General features: G+C 44.5%; 1 protein-coding gene across 4 annotated transcripts in view; it reads right to left on the bottom strand.

The window, feature by feature from the left end:
* Positions 1-359: 359 nt before the first annotated feature.
* Positions 360-23,146, bottom strand: part of st8sia4 (ST8 alpha-N-acetyl-neuraminide alpha-2,8-sialyltransferase 4) — a 73,731-nt gene continuing 50,944 nt past the window's right edge. For 2 of the 4 annotated variants that reach the window (XM_038805187.1, XM_038805190.1), the window contains exon 5: positions 360-4,410. In XM_038805187.1, coding sequence (XP_038661115.1) covers positions 4,134-4,410 — 277 coding nt within the window. In that variant the 3' untranslated portion in view covers positions 360-4,133. The remainder of the gene's footprint in view (positions 4,411-23,146) is intronic. The other 2 variants (XR_005461629.1, XR_005461630.1) reach the window with 2 other exon arrangements.

Genomic DNA, 23,146 nt, shown 5'->3' with positions numbered 1-23,146 from the left:
GTTATGGAGAGAAAGCAGGAAAATGGGGATGAGAAACATGATTGAATGGCAGAGCAGACTCGATGGACTGAATGGCCTAATTCTGCTCCAATGTCTTATAGTCTGTGGTCGAAGATATTGGATAGTATCTTGAGCATGGAATTGTTTTTCAGCAAGGAGCAAATAGATGTTGCTGCCATTTTTGTCATGGGTGTAAATTTGGTGACTTAGATTGGTTGCTTATAAAGAAAGTCTAATCGAGCACAATATACCTGTGGCCAATCCATAACTACTCATTTTCCATCCACACCAGTGAAAATCATTCCCGACAACTCTGGAAGGGAGAGAGGAAATTTGAAAGACAAATGCTGAACATTTGAGATGTTTGATAGTAAACCCTCATAAACCTTTATTTACTTTATTACAGAGTTGCAAACAAATGTAATAAAACTTCCAGGAATCATGAATGAAACATGGGTAAAAAAGGACATGAACCTGCAAAGATGAAGGATTTCTCACAGTTAGGTCTCATGACACGAACAATGTGTTGCTTCCTTACAGCTTAAAATGATTCCCAAGCAATCACTCACATTGCAGAAGGCAGCACACAACTGTGGAACAAGCCATGTTTGTCCTTTTAGCTGGACTAAGTACTTTCCTTAACATTTTCAAGTAAGGTCATTACCAATGTATCATAACGAACTACAAGAATCTATGAGAATGCTACTTACTCTATTATACTGAAATTATCCCACATTTGGTCACTTTGACAGTATAGATCCCAACCAACCTTTTTCTTTGACTCATTTCTGATTCCTTCCAGATACTTCCATGTCCAGCTGCTGAAGGTGAAAGCAAGGAGTTCCAGACACAAAACAGCCTGGAGATCTCGGAATATAGATTTCTGCAGGTAGAACATAATTCTTTTTACAGCAGCTTGTTTGAGGGTCCAGGTCATTGGAAGTGGTTAGCTGCACATGCTGTACAGAAGGCTCATATGACTGATGGCCTTCATGCCAGCTTGGCAGTACCTCCTATGTTCCATTGGTGTAATGCTATGAGGGATTAGCTGGAGATCTGCTATGTGCTGTTGTCCTGAGGAATTGCAATACTCTGCAGTTCTGACTGCTAGTTGGCTTGCTCCTCATCCTCTTCCCATCATCTTCCTCTTCTACCTCCTGCGTCCATTGCTGTTGTGGATCTGCAGGAAAGGAGGACAGAAGCTAAGAATATGTGAGCACCACCCTCTTGGGATTAAGACAGAGAATGTGGTGGAAGCTGGTGCTTCAGCGTGATGGCATGGTGACTGCTGAGTGGAACATTTTCTAAATTTCTGCCAGAAGGCCTGATGCTTAAAGAGGTCAATGGCTAACATTGGGCCATGAAGCAAGATGGTAAAGATGCCAACAGACTTGTTTGTGTGAAACTAACTACTTCTCAGCAGAACGACCTTTCTGGGAATGGGCTGAACAACTTGCAGATGGACATTTCACTGGTAATACTTTGTTATGGAACAATGAGAAAAAGGTTCTTTCTCTCTCTCTTCAAGGACGAATGAGGCCTATGTGTGCTTCGGGAAGTTTATATGATTTAAATATAAACTAAGAACTGAAACCTTATAATACATAGCACCACCGTGATTTTGTTAGTGATAGCCGCAGGGATCAACCATCGTACAATCAGACCTGATTTTGAAGGCTTACAACGCACAGCTCCTGAGAAAAACTGGCCAAGTGCTCTCCACTGGGGTAGTATATTTTTGTTCAAGTCGTGAGTCTTGAAACTTATGTAACTGTTTAAATAAGCACACAACTATAATAAACTTGTATTAATTCAACTGGCAGTGAGTATTCAATTTTGTCTGCATTCGTCAATTGGTGCTCCACATTGAGCACCAACATGACAGTGTAAGGTGCTCAGTAACGATGTCAGTAAGATGCAGCCATGCTGAACATTGCGCAAGGCAAGAACTGCATGTCTTTTCCTTGAAGGTCATGATGTACCACAATTAAGAGAAGCAGATTCTCTCCCCTCCCCTCTCTGTCCCAGTGCCCTGTGATAGAGAGTGTGTGTTGACAAAGGCTAGCAATTGAACATTGTGCGGCATGCAGTATGGAAAAGATGAAGTTAGAAATTTGGGGATATGAGGCTGTTAAAGTTGAGGGAGCGGTTTGAAAGTTTGATATGCAATTCCAATGAGAGGAGCTCAGCCATAGTACAAGCTGAAGCCCATCAACAAAACAGCAGTGTGAAGGATTCATTGGACAAGTGCTGTCTTAAGAGGGTGAGAAGGAAAAGGGGAGGTTTGAAACAGGTTTGTTTTCCTGACTAGCTAAGGTTGTGGAATTGGTGTGGCATTGCTCCGTGGTCGGGGGATGAAAGAATTGATAAACAGTGTCAATGCCACTTCTCATCAGTTAGTGGCATGCATACTTTGGGGCCTGTTCACCTTGCTGAATGGCTCAAGAGGCCTGAATGGCATAAAACTGTACATTCCTTATCTCTGGTTTGATTCTCCATCCTGCTGCCTTCTCTGCACAGATGGTTTTAAAGTAGTCAATATTCTGTTCAAGTAAAAAAAAATTGCTAAAACAGGCAGTGAAATTATTTGAAAGTGAAAAGAGCCAAGCATCATTCCTCACTTGTCTGTTCATCGTCCAGTCTGTTCAAATTTGTTTTTAAAAGCTGTGCAGAAGTTTCCAGGCAGTTCAGTTGCTCTTTTGTATTTTCACATCAACCAGTGGGAATGTAAACGATTAGACTCAGCTAACGTATGTATAGCTGTCTCTAGAAATTTCCAGTGTACATATTTTCAAAGGAGCAACAGCAGTGTAGCTCAGTGGCATTCCAAGTGACCAGATACTGTGGTTCTATTCCAACATTTGCAGAAGACAATCTACAGAAATAAAATTAAATGTTGTCGGGCTCCAACTCTGGGAAGATCCTGAGTCACTCCTGCCATTTCCCAGGTCTGCAGGCAGAGCTTTGTGGCAACCGCAGTTCTGTTTGGTATTGTGCAGTCAGGAAACCAACCATTAGGAACTGGAACCAGGCACAGTTGACCAGGGATCCTCCTGGGTAGATTTTAAAGAATTGCACGAACAAATAATTTAAAAGGAAGCAGGACATTTACAATGTTACCTCAGAATATACATTACATAATATTTACAGAAAGGAGAAATGGTGCTGATGCTGGCCGCGTTATGAATGGGAAATTGCAAGGTAAGAAGTAGGATTTTTCCACTCAGCATGGATTCAGAACATTTAGTAGAGGAACTTGTTAGTGAGTGAACTTTTCAAATGTACCAATTTTATTTAAATAAATTAGAGTAGAATTCCCCCTGTGTTTTAAGGACCTGGTAATCTGTGCTTTTGTTTAAATAAGACTTGTGCTTTTTACTCTGTCCAATCTTCCTTTTTCTCCAGATTCCTCCTGCTGAAACCACAAATGTAGTAATTGCACAAAACACTTTACCCTATAATTTCCGAAATGTCAGTCTTTACAAGCAACTTCTGACAGGGTCAGTATATAAAGATCTTTGGTACCAGCAGCAAGGGCACCTTTAACTTTTTACAGTTCACATTCAGCACACCACATAAGACAACTTCTTTACATTCATTGAGCTATAAAACTACCAACAACACCGAGCTGGGGTGCTATCAGACCTTCAGTCCTCTCATGACCTTTTCATTCTTATAACTGATAATACCCTTGGCTGATTCACATATGCAGACAACAACAGTGTATCTGTGACTCAGTCCTGTTACACTCAGAAAGCACTTTGGCATTGATTGCTTGCTGAGATAGCTTCTCAAGACAAATACTGACCTCGAGTTAACACCAAATCTGATTAGTCCTCAGGACTTCGGTGGCTACAATAAATGCAGAGCCCTACTGATGGTGACAGTGCTCACAGACCTGAACCATTCTGTCAATCAATATTTAATCATTTTTAACACATCACTGCTTGATCTTTTGCTTCTAACAGTGAGATTATATTATTTCATCACAACAATCTGAGGCTGTAAAAGTAACTGTGAGATGGGTACTTTACAGCACTGTTGCAATTATCACCAAGGTGTTACCTGTTCACATAAAATCTACAGTGTGCAAATATCGCACCAACTCTGCTTTTCAGCTTTGGCGTCTAGGGTTACACACATTTCCCAGTTGTTAGTTTCAGAGCTCCTTTGTCGTGTAAAGATTTTAATGTTTTGAACTCCAGTGGCATTCTGTGTGGTCCAGCATTAGAAAAATATCTGTACTTTAAGTTGTCATAGTAGTGATATTTAACTGGTGTCCCCTTTGCATCTTTTGGGAAAGGCCAGTATCCGTAAAGGTGGATCTCATCACAGAATCGAGTTGAAAGTGTATACATCAGTAAGCCTGTGCTTGGTCGCTTGATGTAAATCTTGTTTGTCAGCCAGTATCTGTAAGAAAAACATGCAGTGGTATTGATAAGTTCAGAGTAACCTCCTTTGTATTACAATTTCAAAACCGCAAGTAGATTCCAAACACAAACATAATAGCATACAACAGTGACATGCTGAACCCCACCTACCCATCTATGGTAACCACTAAGTTCTAATGACGCAAACAAATATCTCCAGATATTGACTGCATGGCACATCCTGGGATTGACCATGGTTTCTGGGAGGCTAAACCAGCATATTGCCTGGGAGGCTGCCTTTTCCAGCTGCAATATTGAGGCTACCGCAATGAACCCTGCAACCAAACTTCAGCCACTGAATGGGTGTTCCACCATAGTTGGGTCACAGCAGTACCAGCTGGTTAGGACATCAGTTCTACCTGCTGGTATAAATCCCCAGGAAGGGGAGAAGAGTTGGCGAGTGTGCCCAGCCAAAAAAAGGCCAGCACCAGCCCTTTTTGTGGGGACCAAAAGGGCAATCCTGCTCCAGCTGGCCCATGGAAGCAACTTAAATCTCCCATTACCAGGACCTCTTTGGCTGCATTGCTGGCTGACACTGTACAGAGTCCCTGTCCTCCGCATCAAGCTAAGTCCACTAAGTCTGCTAAGTCCACCAACACTTCCTAAAATGAGTTGCACACAGACCATGTGGTAAGGTTTACTTATTGTCACTCTGTATTCAATATTCTCTGGGAAAGTTATGGAAATCTACAGGGTTAACTTCTTCACAAGGTGATCAAGTTGAATATGAAGACTGCACAGAAAGATAAACAACATTTAGCAGGTCAGATAAAGAACAGTCAGGTTTGATTTTTGGGATGGTTTCACCTAAAGTAACATGCAGTTTTGTTAACTTTTAATTAAGTGCAGTAGTGAGACCGCTGCAGAGATCAGTTAGTTAAACAGTTGATGATTCATATGATTTCAAGGGTGTCAATGTTTTCTATTTTATTTAACTGTTGGCTTTAGAGATGATTAATTGCTTTAACTGGAGATAGATGAGGCTCAATGAAAATATCTGGTTCCACCATTTTATTTTATTGAGATTCACAGGGTGTTTACACTCACCAACAATGGTGTTTCAGACTTAATAATGATTCTTCACCACAAACTGCATCCACCAATTATATCACAGTCTTGATCTCTATCGATTGCTTTATTTACAATATATTTACATAGATTAATATTGCATTATAAGATCTATTTAATTTGAACCAAACAAATCCATTATTTACTAATTAGAAAGAAAGTAATTAAACCATTAAATCTCAGCATTTAGATACATGATTATAATACAGGATGAGAGTTACTGAAGAGAATTAAGGACAATTACGATTATACTGCCAGACTTCAGAAAATTAAATGTTAATACTGCAACAAGAAATCACAAAAGATTAATTGGAAAATACATTAGATGATAATGTAATTGAAGAGAAATTGCTTTTAGAATGAAATGCAGAAAGATGCAATTAAAATACACACCACTGAGAAACAAAAGAATAAATAGGATTTTGTAGAAATCTGTAATAGACACAGGACCTTGCTAGTATCAAGCATGGGTCAAGGGAGTTGGGTTCATATTGCTCTAACTCTACATTTTACCTGTGCTAGCAGCGGACCCTTGCAACAGCCCCTAATATTTATACTTAAGCCACAGCAGTTGAACAAAAAGTAACTGAGATGTCAACATGCACTCGAGTCATAGAACTGGGCCCATTAATTTTTCAAATTTTGAAACAAAGTTGAAAAGGTAAGAAAAAATTAAATCAATGTAAAGAATAAGCAGTATTTCTGCTGCTAGCTTGCTGTTAGTGACAGGGATGGGATGATCTGCCTGCAAAATGATCCAAAGTCATTTTTGTGCCATTAAAAGGCAGCGGAAAAAGTGACATGTGATTCCACTAGTCCTCAAAAATACCCAGTAGAAAGGAACAGCGGGATGGTAAATTAGTAAAAGAGTCGTCTTCAGTTACCAGTATCTGCTGTAGTGCACCATTCTGGCTGCCTGCAGATATCAATAGGAAGCTGCCCAACAAGTAACAAAGGAAGGACACTTAACTGGCAGGAACAGATTACTTCCTTGGCATTCTCTTCTTCTGTGAATGCAGCACTAATTATTCAAATCTCTCATTATAATCGTAACCTCTCACCCAATCATTTAAGTGAACATAATTTGCACCTATTCCTTGGCCTCAATATCCCTTCTGTAAGCGTACCTGAAACAACAAAATACCTTACTGGTGCCCAACAAACTTGTCAATGAAAAGGAAAACTGGGCATGGTGCCAACCGATCTACAGTCACCAGCTTTCCACCCATGCCACAAATCAACATGATCCCAAATCTTTTGTACAGATATATCATCAGTTCCTTACCTTTGTGCTCAATGTCCTTCTTTAAAAAGGCAGAATTCGATTTGCTTTTTGTTTCCATCAGCAATCTTCCTTAAATTTCAGTCATCCTTAAATTTCTCTCCCCTTCCAGCCCACTGAGAAATTTACTATTTTGAGTATATTTCACTCTCTGTTCTTCTCCCTCAAGTGTACTTCATGGGCGAGAGCTTCCAAGATGTGGCAATCACAGTCGGATTTGCCCTCTGCTTCCTCTTCACTACCTTAGTCGGGGACTGCACCTTTGTTGTCTGACCTTCCAACTTTGGCCGGATGAGAAAAGTGTTGTACAACGGATTCCCGAGGCCTTCAGTCAAGGACAGTAGAGTTGGATGAATGGAAACCTTTCTTACTGTTTTAGCTGCTGTAAAGTAGGTAGGTATAAAGGTCCCAGCAACTTTCAGAAGCCAAAGTAAGTGTTTAGGATGGTGGGGAATGTCAGGTGGCCAGTGGGTGGAGGGGGGGGGGGGGGGGGGGGGGTGTCAGGAGGTAAGAGGGGAGGTGGAGGATGGGTCTTGGGGATCAGATGCTTCAGATGGACAGTGGAGGGATCAGGATAGGTTGGGGGTAGGGTAGTCAGTGGGGCGTAAGATTTGTTGCGGAGTAGGGTGGTCAGTGGAGGTTCGAGAGAGGAGTCGTTGGTGTCAGCAGGGTAGGTTGATAGGTGTGGGGGGTAGTCAGTTTGTCATGAAGGTATTTGGAATGGGTGGTAGTCTCGGAGGAGGGTTTCCATGAGAGTTGGGAGGTTAGTTGGGAAGTCTGTGAGGGGACGGGAGTGTCAGTATTTCAGGTACTGAAGAGTTAGAAGTGATTTCATTTCTTCTAATGTTTCCCTGGTGACTTCTTGGGAAGAGGGGGGGTCCCCCAGTGCATCCTCTGGAGTACATCCTGGGAATGACCTTCTCGAGATCAGAGGTAATAGGCCCATATTTGTTTTACCCTCTTATAGCTTTGATGTTTGTAAACTGTTCATTTAGAGAGCAGAGAGGTTGATGCAGCTCAGGAATGGGTTAGATATTGATCTCAACCATGAACAAAGGGGGCTGGATTTTAGAAGGACTGCAGACTTGGCAATGGAGGAGGGCTGGCCCGCAATAGCTGGCTGCCGGCTGGTGCACCTGGTTGCTGCCATGTTCCCACCTCATCACCATGTTTAAAGACTCTGGAGGGATAGGTGTTGGCCCGCCAATTAAGGTTGCAGTGCATTTACCTCCAGTTGGCAGTGAGTCCTCCACTGGAGATTAAACTCCAGCTGATGAATAGAGATGGCAGACTAGGCACGGCCTAGTTCTCCATTTACTGTTTTAAACACACCATTCCCACCCTCCCTATCTCCACCTTCCACTCATGGCCTTAACTATGAGATGGCTACAGCTGTGGCCACAATATCCCCTTCTTGGAAACAGTCTGACAGATGTGTCCTCTTTTTATTTTCAAGTTTTTGTGAAGACTTGAGAGAGTACATCCATCCTGGGGTATATGGGAACTGCCAGCTCCGATGGTGCCCATGCCGACCTTTCAATGCTGGAGGGCCTCCAATGGGTCCTCCAGCCCCAGTACTCTGCCTGCCATCCTTAATTGGACAGTAAGTATCCAGACTGACCACTAATTGACCTGCATGTTAAAAATGGCATCAGGCATCACGTGATGTGGGTACAGGACCCTGATATGCATCCAACGCCGGAACCCCAACCCAGAACAAAAACACAACCTATGGTGGCAGGCTTTTCTTGCATTAGGGTCCGAACCAGCCACTGTAAATAAGAGCAATGCAAAATGTTGCTGACTGATTACACTTAAACAATAGAGTCATTGAATTTTACACCAAAAAGAGGCCCTTCAGCCCATTGGATTCACACCGGTCATTAAGCACCTACTTACTCTTAACAGTTTACAAATCTCTAATTCAATTTTCCTGCACTTGGTCTATAGCCTTGTATGTTATGGAGTTTCAAGTGCAGATTAAATGTTGTGGGCGTTGACGCCTCTACCACTCTTTCAGACAGAGAGTTCCAGATTCCCACCATCCTCTAGGTGAAAAAGATACTTCTCAACTCCCCTCTAAATCTCCTGCCCCTTACCTTAAATCTTTGCCTGGTTATTGACCCCTCCATTAAGGGGAAAAGTTCCTTCCGATCTATGTCCCTCTTAAATTTATACACTTCGATCATGTCCCCCTTCAGCCTTCTCTGCCTGAAGCAAAACAACCCCAGCCCAGCTAGTCTCTCTCTTTATAACTATAATGCTCCAGCCCAGGCAACATCCTGATGAATCTCCCTTGCACCCTTTCTAGTACAATCACATTTTTCCTGTAGAGTGGACCAGAACTGCACACAGGACTGCAGCTGTGGCCTAACCAGTGTTCAATACAGTTAAAAAATAACCTGACTACTCTTATATTCTATGCCTCAGTTAATAACGGCAAGTGTCCCATATGCCTTCCTAACAAACTTATTTACCTGCCCTGATGTCTTTGGACATGCAAATAATGGGGAATGCTGATAGCCTTGTAACTACATCTACAGTGAAATCCAACCCACCATGTTTTCTTATGGGGTAGAGATGAAATTGTCAATTGAGTCCTGTAAGCTTTTATTTCCAATGGATAGGTAGAAATTGTGTATGTAAGTATACAATCGAAGAGCCAAGTAAACTAAATCTTCATCAAGGTCTCCACTAATTGAGTTTTGATTTCAGCTCTGTGGAATCAGTTGTATTCCTTCCATTACATCTGAATAATTTCCAGACTTCTTCATGAATACTGAGGAAGATTTTCTTACAGACGACTTCGGGACCCCAAAGTCATGAAGTGAGGCAGACCAGGGATCGATTTGCCCAGAGGCAGCCTCCTGTTTGGCTGTTTCTGAGCTTTCCATTTGATTAAGGATGGCGGGTGAACTCACGATGCAGCTGGCCCAATCTGAGGCCTGTCAGCTCAGACGCACCATTAGGAGAGTTGAGCATTGCTGAGGCAGTTAGAGAATGCGAGGGTATTTTCATATGGAGGTGCCCTTTTGAGGGTTGATAATTAATACATGTTTCCGGAGTGCCAAGCAGGCTGACTCCTCCACTCATTCGGGAATCCCCTCCGGTCACAGCGATTGGCCATAGGACACAGCCGTTGTTGCCAGCGCTTCCAGCTTTGGAGGTCGAAGCTACCGACTGTGATGATCCCACACCCAGACTGCTGCAGTAGAGCCAACGTCAATTAGGTTGGCAGGCTGACAGTGCCAGATGATCAACTTGCTGGCCTGACTCCAGGAAAATGCTGTCTTTCTGGCCCCCACCACTTAAGGATTAGGAAATGTTACCCTCTGCTTCTGAGGAAAGTGGTGTTATTTGCAATGCTCACTTTTGTCGTTAAGCTGAGTTAGCAACAAATGAAACAATATTGAAGACAATTTAAAATTAATTCTTGGAGGAAAAAGTAAAAGCCAATATTGGATAGATCAAAACAGCTCTTTACTGTCTGCCGAGCAGCCTGTTAGTAAGACTCCTGGAGTCTCACTGGTTCAACAACTACCAGTCCAATGATTCCATAAGCACTTTGCTGCTGTAATATTTTAATGGCCTTAATAGAGCATGAAGGGAAATGTATCTCCTTCTAACTCTGCCACGCTTCTTTCATTAATGACAGTGAAACTGTACAATCAATGTTTAGTCTGCCCAGCTTGCTGTTGATCAAATCTCCAATTAACACTAAATGAATTTGAGCTACCACATGTAATCATTTTTGTATCTGTCCACAGCATCCCTCTGACAATCCTGAGTTTATATTGATTCATAATTACAGAAAGATGAAATTATTAGTCTACAGTAACATTCTGCCACTGCTGTGAGCATTAATCTCAAGGACTTAAAATGTTAAAAGTGATCTATTGTTTGTAAACATTATTTCAGTGACTCTTAAGAACTCTAAAATTATCTCACTTTGATCTCCTACATTCCTCATGCAAATGAAAACTGTTTCTGATGGATGAAAAGGAGACTTGGCTGGGTTTCATAGCGAGTGCATTGATCAGCGATGAGGCCATTTTTCCTTGCTTCGAGTGAGGAAGGAAAATTGTTTCCTGAAGACCCTGTGTGGAGGTAACCTCCTGCTGAGAGCACTTCCCTCCCAACTCTCTTTGGGCAGTTTGCCCTCCGCTGAACAACCATTCATCTATGGTTGTATACTAGTGTCAGGAGTCTGAGTTAGGAGAAAAGATAAAGAAACCTAGGGATTTGATGGGTGATTTCCTAAAATATACGAAGGATTTTTAAAGAGTATAGAAAAAGTTAACTGAGAACACTGCATTTCTTTAAAATATAGGAGGAGGATAAGGAGGCATTTTAGTATCAGTTTAAGATAACATCAGGAAATTCTTCCAGATGTAAAGAGTGATTTTAGCTACAAGTTTAGGTAGGAGATGTTTGTTCTCCTTGGAGCAAATGAGATTGAAGGGAAATTTGGGTCACAATTCTCTGATGTTTGGGAGTCCCTGAATATTCTGGCAGTGCACCCTCGCCTGTAGGTTCCCTGGTAGCATTGGGTTTCTTCAATGGGAAATCCCATTGACAAGAGGCAGCAGTAGATAAACCCTCTGCCAGTGAATGGCTTGTCGCTGAGAAATAGCTGCTGGGGGACCGGAGAGTTCAGTCCCTGATAGAGATCTACAAGATGAGGATAAGTTTGGATATGGTAGTCAAGGAAAAACAGTTCCTATTAGCGTATGGAACAAGGACTAGGGGACACAAGCTCAAAATTTGGGACAAGAATCGAAGGGATTGTGAGGAACAATACTGCACGTGGTAATGGAACTCTCTTCCCATAAGGGTGGTAGAAGCAGAGATAATCAATAATGTCAAAAGGAAATTGGATGTACATGTGTAGGAATTAAACTTTACGGTGCAAAGGGGACCAGGCAGGTGAATGGACTGACTGGATTGTTCATCAAAGCTGACATAGGCATGGTGAATGGCCTCCTTCTGTGCCATAAATGATTCCATGATCAATGTTGTATAAATGTTCAGAAAGAGCCGTGAAAGTAAAATTGTGGGAGTTATTTAAGGAACGATTCAGTGCAGTATGGAGGGATGATAGGAACTCCCTGATTAATAGATTAATAAATTAATATGGACTAAACAGTCTTCTTCCTCAGCAAGTATCTAAGATCCTGCAAGCATATGCTTCCAGAGGCTAGCTTGCAACATGGTCTTGTTTCCTACCAGTGTCATACAGGGATGAACACTGCGTTTGCCTTTTCATTCCAACCATGTGTCAGTCCACTCAAAGCAACAATGCGATTTTCAGAAATCTGCCTCCATAGGCTTTCCCAGTCACCGAAGAAGCTCAGCAAGAGGAATGGTAACATTTCTAAAGGGACTTTAAGTCAATATTCAAGTGCAAACCCTTTCCTTGCAGAGTTATTCTGACATTGCCACTGATGTTCTGATTCTCCCCATGCTATAAACATCAAAACATTGAAGAACAGGAAGACAATATTGCAAATCTCTTCCACTTGAACAACTTATGCTAGAATGAGCCTGGTTCACTAAATAAAAGCAAGAAGCAGTTGATAAATACTTGATATCAAGGTTTGCAGTTACACATTTTATATTAACATGTGTGTTCACCTTTTCCGTGTTAAAAGTATGCATCAACTTATTCATTTTTAAAAAATAAATTTAGAGTACCCAATTAATTTTGTTTCCAATTAAGGGGCAATTTAGCGTGGCTAATCCACCTAGACTGCGCATCTTTGGGTTGTGGGGGCAAAACCCACACAAACAGGGGGAGAATGTGCAAACTCCACATGGACAGAGACCCATAGCTGGGATCGATTCTGGGACCTTGGCGCAGTGAGGCAGCAGGGCTAACCCACTGCACGACCATGCTGCCTTCCACTTATTCATTTTAAATCCTGAATTAATTTGGCCGACTCAATTCATTGACACAGGCGATATCCTTGTTAATTTTGGTTTTAGTCACTGGCTATTTAATGGTGGAACAAGTTGTCTTTGCAGAACATTATGAGAATGAAACCGATATAGAAGATGGCATCAGTGAAGGAGTCCCAGAAACATAATAATAAAATACTTATTCTGTGTTATGAAGCAATTCCTTTTTCTGGAAGAAATATTCAAAACGTCTGATCAAGGGATTCAAAATACAAAACTGATTAGAATTAATTGTTTGTGAGCTGAACACTTAACATTTGTCACCTGTACAGCTGAAACCTATGTGGCATTATTTATAATGACTTTATTGGTTAGTAAAGGTTTTATTTTCCTCAAATCCTGTATTTTCTACAGTAATAGCTGAGCTATCAGACTTGAAATGATGTGCTTGCCACAGGATCTCATAAGATAGCAGGACTCTTGAAATTATGCCTCAGGTTGGAAGATTTATAATGTTTTACCTTTTAAGATAGAGTAGCCTTTGAGAGGGAATTGCAAACAAGAAATCAGTATGAACTATCTGTCCTGTCAGCATCCTACCATCTATAAAAGATGAAGGACAAGCAGCAAGCATTCCATTTTAGATAGGGTGTCTTTATATGCTGCAACTTTGCTGACGGCTGAAGAGGCAAATCCTTGAGCAGCAAGTTCTGCCAAAAGTGCCACACATGAAATTCCTATAAGTGTTGTTGTGGGTTGTTGTTTTTGATGTTGGTATCTGCTGCCAAGTCTGTAGCCACTGGCCATCGTGATGGTGCATGCCAGCCTACTGGAAGCGTTGCCATTTTGTTCTGTCATCAGTCAGTGAATCCCAGGAATGAAAATTGATATTTAGGGCCTTCATGGCATGCTTGCTAGAGTCCTTGAAGTCCATGGCATTGGGTGTAGTGCTGATCAGTCGGCTCTGGCTACCTCACTGTATAGAAGGTCCAGAGTACACTATCATCATCCATGCTGCAACTGTAGCTGAGCCAACAAAGCTGCCTCTATTTAATGAGTGCTAACAAATGTAAGGGCTCTGCCTTTGAGAGAATTGCCCCATTCATGGAGATGAAGATGTCAAAATGAGTGGGGGGCAAGGACACAGCCCTGTTTCACTCCATTCTTCACTCTGAAACTGTTGGAAGTGGAGCTATCAAGCTGGACAGTGCAGTGTATATTGCCATGGAAAGAGGGGATGAGACTGAGGAGCTTTGCTGGACGGCCAATTTTCCCCCAAAACATTGTTGTAATAACACTCACAAGACCCACGGAGATGAACCAATTGATCTCCTCGTGGGGCTCATGGAATATGAATTCCCTCACTAATGGGCGGAGGCCTATTCTCGGGACTGCTAAACATTTTATACTGGCGATGAGGAGAAACAGCTGCGATTCTGGACATCCGGACCACATTTAAATTCCTCAGCACGAGGGCGAGGTCAGAGAGAATTTAAAAATACCGCTTTTTGGCAGCTTGAGGCCTTTGATGCAGGCATGGAAGATTGGGCGTAGCATACCGAATGGATGTGATATTTCCTCCAGTCGAATGCTATTGTAAGAGACAACCGGCAAAAGGTAATACTCCTGAATGCCTGTGGAGTCCCAACCTCCAATATGATCAAAAGTCTTACCTACCCAGCAGCCCCAGATTCGAAGACCTTTAATGAGCTAGCAGCACTTGTTAGAGACCATTAAATCCCAAAACATCGGTGATGGTGCAGAGGTAGCAGTTCAATATGGCCGGGGGCATCGGTCACAGAATTCCTGGCACACCTTTGCAAACTGTCCGAGCATGCGATGATGGGCCATCCCTCCCAGCAGAGATTGTGAGACCATCTAGTGTGAGGCACTAACAACATGGCGCCCCAACATAAATTGTTGGCAGATCCTTCCTTGGACCTACAAAGGGCCATAGAACTATATCTCTTGTGTGAAAACACAGAAATGGGAGTCCAGGAACTCCAGGGCTCCATGGAGATGGTTTTACATAGCATTGGCTGCCCCACATTCCGGTTTATGGGACCCAATCATCACTTGAGCAATGTTGTGGTCAGACCCATTGGCCAAAGCCCAATGACTGTCGTAACGGTGCTGCACTTGCGCTCGCAGGATCCACGCGGGGGCCAAGAACGGCAAAATTGACAGCGAGTGCATCACCGTGGTCGGATGACACAACTACCCTGGGTGAGAGGTCTACACTTAGCCCAGCCCGATGAGGATGATTGTATGCAACTAAGTTGCATTACGGCACCAAACGCAGCTCCATCAGGGTAACCATCCAGGTGAATGGCCACCCCCTGGATATGGAAATAGATTATGGGGCTGATGTCTCAGTCATTGGACAACAAGCGTACTGGAAAATTTGTACGGGGATCGAGCCTAAGGGTTACTAAGCCACAGAGAATACTGGAGAACCATTAATCAGTATCAGAACAATGATGATTCTGGTCACCTATGGGCTATTACATCTTCAGGAGGCCAGAGAAGGTGAACTAAACAGAAGTTTATTTTCTGGTCTAAAGAAATGGCCATAATATGGCATACAGCACAACTTTCCAATCAGAACGGCAAGCCATACCGCCCCAAACTGGGCTGGCTTTTAAGTGTTGGTTTCACGAGCCCCAGATGATAGGCCCCCACCAATCAGTGGAGGGAGCACGTATTCTATGAGCCCCATGGGGAGATCAATTGGATCATCCCCATGGGTCTTGTGAAGGTTATTACACTTGTTGAGACCTGCTCTGCTGACAGTGTTGAACACCTCAATTGAGATTTATGAAAGTAAGGTAAAGAGATAAACCCTGTTACCTATAATTCTCTTGTAGCTAGTATGCGTCCCTTAGTGTCCAAAATTGCCCTTAGTGTTGGGTAGGGTTACTGGGTTATGGGGATAGGGTGGAGGTGTGGACCTTGGGTAGGGTGCTCTTTCCAAGAGCCGGTGCAGACTCGATGGGCCGAATGGCCTCCTTTTGCACTGTAAATTCTATGATCTATGTGGAAAAGATTATGTTGATGGTCGATCTATCAGCTCAGAATATGTGAGACTTGGTTCCTTTGCCTTTCTCTGCTCTGGTCTCTTTATCCTGACTGGGAGCATACTCCAGTAGAGCATCAATAAGTTTAATGTTGGTCAGGTATGGATTCCAAAGAACAGACTTAGCTATAATAATAATAATTTTTATTGTCACAAGTAAGCTTACATTAACACTGCAATGAAGTTACTGTGAAAATCTAGTCGCCACATTCCGGCGCCTGTTCGGGTACGCAGAGGGAGGATTCAGAATGTCCAAATGACCTAAAAGCACGTTCCGGGACTTGTGGGAAGAAACCGGAGCACTCGGAGGAAACCAACGCAGACACAGGGGGAACGTGCAGACTCCGCACAGACAGTGACCCAAGCCGGCAATCGACCTGGGACCCTAGAGCTATGAAGCAACAGTGCTACGCACTGCGCTATCGTGCTGCCCTTGTGCTACCGTGCTGCCCTATATAGTATTGACTGATCCATATACATCTATAGATAGCTACTAAAATTTAATGCTGGATTGCTAACAAGATGGCAAGAACTCAAACTGCTTTAGGACTCAACTTTCAACGAATAGCAACACTTGTGGCCTCGTATCTCAACTTTAAATGAAATACCAAATTCAGCATTCTCCAGGTGCAGTGATGTTATCCATTCGAGGAGCACAACACAAAAGGTCTCTGTTTAAACCAATGGACATTAAAACTAATTTTACAAAACTTTTTTTTTAAATTTAGAGTGCCCATTTCATTTTTTCCAATTAAGGGGCAATTTAGTGTGGCCAATCCACCTACCCTGCACATATTTGGGTTGTGGGGGCGAAACCCACGCAAATGCGGGGAGAATGTACCAACTCCGCACGGACAGTGACCCAGAGACAGGATCAAACCTGGGGCCTCGGTGCCGTGAAGCAGCAGTGCTATCCACTGAGCCACCGTGTTAATTTTACAAAAATGGTGACATTCTGATGTCTGTGCATTCCTGCTCTTGCAATCTGAAGTCTCCATTATTTATGCTAATAAGTGGCAATTGATTATCTTTGAGTTTTCCTTTGCTCTGCTTTCTCTAGATACGTGACACCGATCAACTGCAGCTATTCAACAAACGCATTCCTTTTTCTTTGAGCACAAATTTCAAATGAAGCTGCAGTGCTTAATCAGAAATTGGGAACGCAACCAAATCTGAAATTCCAGAAATAGGTGAAAAAGATGGGAATCACAATTACCAACAATATTTAAGTAAACAACAGTTATAACAAACAGCCTTGTAGTATTGTTGTTGAAGGCAGATTTAGAAGGAAGGTTTAAGACAACGGTACCTGTACAGGGGCATTTTTGTAGGAATGGATATTGCATAAACCCGAACATATGTAATTTTATATTCTAAGAATCGCTAAATGATCAGAAAGGCTCCACTACGTTAACAGCCATGTTGACAAGAACCCAGTTACTAAAAACACAAAATGGCTGTTAGCTGAGTTAGCCACATTCCTGAACATCATTAGCTGGGTGAGTCGCAAGCTGGTATAAACAACAGAAACAATTACAGGCAGAAGGAATGATCAGTGAGATAATGGTGGCTGATATTAGCAGAAGGTGCGGAGTCTTAAACTGAAAACAGACATGTGGGATTAAGGGATACATTCACAAAGAAGTGATAACAAGGCCCCAGAACAAAGAGCATTGTGAACCCTGTAGACTCAAGGGTCGGGATTCTCTGAGCCCGCGCCGGGTTGGAGAATCACCGGGGGTGGGGGGGACGCGAGAATCCCACCACGCCACTCCGACACCGGCCATTGATTCGAAGACGACTGGAGAATCGGAACCAATTGCTCCCGCACGGTCGCATTGGCGCCCGTTGAAAGCGGCCCCCGCGGCAATTCTCTGCGCTCAACAGGCCGAGTGCCCGCCGGCGTGGTTTGCATATGGTCCTACCCGACGGGACCTCGGTGTTTTCACTGCGGTGCCGTCCTGGGCGGGGGCCTCAACGGTGGCCAGGCCCATAATCAGTGCGGAGACGGCAACCACGCGCATGCGCCAGCACGGAGACAGCCGCGGCGCGCATGCGCAGACCCGCACTGGCTGTGGCACGAATGCGCGGACCATCGATGGCCGTGTAGTACCAGCTTTCGGCACCGAAGCAGTGCACAGCACTCCGGTGCCGTTCTAGTCCCCAAAGAAGAGGAGGATTACTGGGCCTGGAAGCCCGTTGACGCCGGCGTCGTTCGCGCCAGTTTTGACGCCGGCGTTAACGCTTGGCTGCGATATCGGTGAATCCCTGCCAAGGACTCCAGATGGAGACAGAGAGGATAATTTTAACAAGGTACCATGACTCATGTTCATGGGGTCATGGGCTGATCATGTACCAACTCACTTTACGTAATTCAAATTTCATTGGATACATAACTAATTATGTAATCTATAATCAATATTATTGGACAAGTTCCAGCCGTAATGGGCTCTGTAGATGTTTTGAAAAATGTATAAGAACAGATGTTTTTCCTTTGTTCGGTGGAGAGAGTCAGTGCCTTTAACAGACAGCATCTCCCCACCAGCATAATAAACCATTTGATGGGAGTACCATTCCTGAGTGTTGAATGATTTCTTCAAGATTCTCTCCCGCTAACAAAAGTGATTCAGGTACTCCTTGTACATTAGTTTTTTTGCGAGTGTCAGTCAACAGTGAATAAGATTGTTCAAAGAAACCAAAATATTGGTGTTTCTTCAATGCCGTGTTTCACTTTAATGAAAAATGATATTAGGCCAACCAGTACAAGGCAGAGAGCTGATGCCAAAACTATGCAGCTCAAGTTGACGGGATTCAAATAAAACTGCAATAATATACAATGTATATTTCCCTTGAGGCGTTTTTGTGCAGTAAACATACCAAGGGGTATAGATGGATCAGCCATGATCTAATTGAATAGCAGAGCAGGCTCAAAAGGCTGAATGGCATGCTGCTGTCTCTAGGTTCCTAAATGCTTCATTTACTGCAGCACCAGAACAACAAGATGCTCTCAGTTGAATCTTTATTCTGTGCTGAGTTAGTAACATCACAGTCAGTCAACTGGCAGGGTACTGTCAATGCAAATTGGAGGAACAACACCTCATTTTCCGATGAGGCATGTTACAGCCTTCGGACTTAACATTGAATTCAACAACGTCAGATTGTGAACTCCTTCCTCCACCGTCACCCCATTTTTATTTCTATCAATTTATTTTCATTTCTTCCATTGATACGTTTTCCCCCTCACCATTGTCTCCCCTCTCCCCACCCACCCTGCTGGGTCCATCTGTTCCCTGTTCCAGGTTGCCCTTTGACACACTGCTTACCTTTGTTCTGCCACTCACACATTCTAATCTCTTAATGTGCCACTATCAGCACCCTTCTTAGCCATGATCCCCGCCATTTACATTTCCTTTGTCTTTTTGTCCACATTATCTTTGTCAATCGCTGGCCCGCTATTCAGCCCCAACACTGTACCCTCCCCCTCACCCCCCAACAGCAGTATAAATCTGACCCTATTTCCAGTTCTCTGCAGCTCTGAGAGTCATCCAGACTCGTAACGTCAGCACCCTTCTCTCTCCAGATGCTGTCAGACTTGCTGAGATTGTCCAGTATTTTCTATTTTTGCTTCAGATTACAACATCTGCGGTCATTTGCTTTTATACTATGGCAGGGTAAGAGTGTGGAGTAACTGCCTTTAGCACTCTGAGGTCAGAAGAAAAACTGGCCAGGTTTACCAGTCCTCAACATTATCCTGGAACCTTGTTGGAAGCTGGAAGGGGCTGGATTAGCACAGTGGGCTAAACAGCTGGCTTGTAATGCAGAATAAGGCCAGCAGTGTGGGTTCAATTCCCATTCCGGCCTCCCTGAACAGGCACCGGAATGTGGCGACTAGGTGCTTTCCACAGTGACTTCATTGAAGCCTACTTGTGACAATAAGTGATTATTATTATTATGAGTCATGATGTGGAGATGCCGGCGTTGGACTGGGGTGAGCACAGTAAGAAGTCTTACAACACCAGGTTAATTCACCTGAGGAAGGAGCTGTGCTCCGAAAGCTAGTGATTCGAAACAAACCTGTTGGACTTTCACCTGATGTTGTAAGACTTTTTACTTGTTGGAAGTGGCAGTGAGGACTGCATCAGGTCTGACTGTGATGGCTTCCACTCACCATGGCCAGACCTGATGAGAAGGTTCCTGCTGTCTGTGGAACCACAGGCCTACCATGAGTATTTCAGAGCAAAACAGAAATGAGAAGATCAGGAAGAAGAGAACACGAGGCTAACACATGAAATAGTTTGCACAGTCAAGTCGATTAGTGTAGAATTAATTTTGTTCAAGAAGAATTCAAATGACCACTGAGTTCAAGTTAAGCGTTTTTTATAAGCTAACCCAGTCAAATCTGAAAAAAACTGTACAGGAAATTTAATACACGTAATAAAACATCAAAAAAGCGATTGAGATGTGCATGATAAAATTTTGAGTGACCTACAAAATATACATGGGAAAGTCCAGTCATTTCATAACAGGCTCTGTGATTGTGGTTTGCTTCCTGTCAGCATTTCATCCATAATACTATCAATTACGTCTAGCTGAGAGAAATGCAGTGAGATTGATAATCTTCTTGCCAAAGACAACATTTGTGTCTCAGTGGTTAGCCATTTCCTCTTTAATTGTACAGAATTACAATCTATGGCGTTGGAGGTGGCGGTTGGTGGAGGGGGAGAGTATGTGGGACTCAGTTCCTTTGCCTTCATCTGTTTTGGCATCTTCTTTAATCTGCCGAGCAGCATTCCCCAGCACAACGTCAATAATTTCTTTGTCAGTCAGCTACCTGGAATGAGGACTTCAGTATTTCCAGCATTTTGGATTTTTATTTCAGATTTCCAGCATCCACAATATTTTGCTTCTATTACACCTGGGAAGGTGGATTCAAAACTCAAGGCTCCAAGACAACCCATTTGATGGAACCATCAATTCACCAGACACGTGCTTTCCGATATGAAGAGTGGTTTTAATCTACTTACCACAGAGCCATCCTGTTACCCGTTGATGAACTCTCGGTGAAATGCAGGGTGACTCTGGACAAGGGTATTTATACAGCAGCACAAGGGGGAGGAGTCGTGGGTGGAGCCAAGGGTGGAGCCCTGTACAAACTCCAGAGCATTCCCAGAGCTACTCCCCCTAATGGTCGAATAACGCTACTGTGCTTACAAAGATACAGTGTGAATTACCAAGTTACATTCACCACATTCACCCCCTGCAAAAAAATCAAGTCCGGCGGGGGTGGTGGTCTACAAAGTCAGTCTGTCCGGTGGTCGAACTGTCTGCTGTGATCTGCGGAGCACCGGGTTTGCAGCCTCTTGCGGTGGCTGGATGGGTGTTGTGTGCTGGGGTACAATGGCGGACTCCACGGAGGGTTGTATCCGAGCTTCATACTCTCCTGGTTCGACCGGGGACAGGGGGCGCTGGGGACTAGCCGGCGCGGGTGCGCGGAACTGGTGGAGCGAGCTAGTGGGCTCGGGAGCGCGAGGGGTCGGCAGCATGGGGTGTAGGGTGAGGGGTGGTTCTGTGGGGGTAGAGATCCCGGAGTGCGGGTGCCAGATCCCGGAGGGATACCGTGTCCTGACGGCCGTCAGGGAACTCGACGAATGCGTACTGGGGGTTGGAGTGGAGCAGGCGCACCTTCTCAACAAGGGGGTCGGTTTTGTGTGCCCTGATGAGTTTCCTCAGGAGTATGGGGCCCGGTGTCTTCAGCCATGTCAGAAGTGAGACCCCCGTGGTAGTGCCCCTGGAAAAAGACTCTCGTGAGGGGTCTGATTGGTCGCTGTGCACAAAAGGGACCTAATAGCGTGGAGCGCGTCTGGGAAGATTTCCTGCCACTGGGAGACTTGGAGCTTCCTGGACCGGAGGGTCAGTAGGACGGTCTTCCAGACGGTCACGTTCTCCCTCTCCACCTGCCCGTCCCCCCTGGGGTTGTAGCTGGTAGTCCTGCTCGAGGCAATGCCCTTGTCGAGCAGGTACTGACGCAGCTCGTCGTTCATGAAGGACGAACCCCGGTCGCTGTGTACGTAGCTGGGGAAACCAAATAGGGTGAAGATACTATGCAGGGTCCTAATGACTGTGTGGGAGGTCATGTCGGGGCACGGGATAGCAAATGGGAAACGGGAGAACTCATCTACGCCGTTTAGAAAGTAAACGTTCTCGTTAGTTGAGGGGAGTGGCCTTTGAAATCAATCGCAAGGCATTCAAAGGGCCTAGAAGCCTTGACCAGGTGGGCCCTGTCTGGTCTATAGAAGTGCGGTTTGCACTCCGCACAGATCGGGCAGTCCCTGGTGACCGCTTTTACCTCCTCGTTGGAGAAAGGCAGGTTTCGGGCTCTGATGTAGTGGGCGAGCCGGGTGACACCCGGGTGGCAGAGGTCATTATGGATGACTTTCAATCGGTCAATCTGCACGCTGGCGCATGTCCCGCGGGATAGGGCATCCGGAGGCTCGTTGAGCTTCCCTGGTCGATACTTAATATCGTAATCGTAGGTGGAGAGTTCGATCCTCCACCTCAGAATTTTGTCGTTTTTAATTTTGCCCCTTTGGGAGTTGTCAAACATGAAGGCAACCGAAGGGTGAACCTCCTACCTGCGAGGTAATGCCTCCAGTAACGAACAGCCTCCACAATGGCTTGTGCTTCTTTCTCGACTGAGGAGTGTCGGAGTTCTGAAGCGGAGAGGGTACGGGAGAAAAATGTGACTGGTCTCCCTGCCTGATTTAGAATGGCTGCTAGAGCTACCTCTGAGGCGTCGCTCTCAACCTGGAATGGAGTGGATTCATCCACCGCCCGCATGACCGCTTTGGCGATGTTCTCCTTGATGCAGTCGAAGGCCTGGCGTGCCTCAGCTGACAGGGGAAATCGTGTGGCCCTAAAGATTGGGCAGGCTTTGTCCGCATATTGAAGGACCCACTGGGCGTAGTAGGAGAAGAAACCCAAGCACCGTTTGAGGGACCCGGAGGAAATGGAAGAGGCGGCCATCGGCCTCGAATGCCGTGTAGTGGCGTTCCTCCGGGCGGATTGGGAGCTGGTGGTATGCAGACTTCAGATCCACCATGGAAAAGAGCCGGTACTCGCCGATCTGGTTTACCATGTCTGCAATCCTGGGGAGGGGATACGCGTCGAGGAGCGTAAATCTATTTATAGTCTGACTGTAGTCGACCACCATACGGAATGTTTCCCCGGTCTTAACGACCACCACCTGAGCTCTCCAGGGACTATTGCTGGCCTCTATAACCCCCTCACTGAGTAGCCTTCGGACCTCTGCTCTGACAAATATCCTATCCTGCAGGCTGTACCGCCTGCTCCGAGTGGCTACGGGTTTACAGTCCTTAGTGAGAATGGAGAAGA

The sequence above is a fragment of the Scyliorhinus canicula genome, chromosome 8 (assembly GCF_902713615.1).
Source record: "Scyliorhinus canicula chromosome 8, sScyCan1.1, whole genome shotgun sequence".
NCBI lineage: Eukaryota > Metazoa > Chordata > Chondrichthyes > Carcharhiniformes > Scyliorhinidae > Scyliorhinus > Scyliorhinus canicula.
This window is presented reverse-complemented; position numbering and strand designations above follow the sequence as displayed.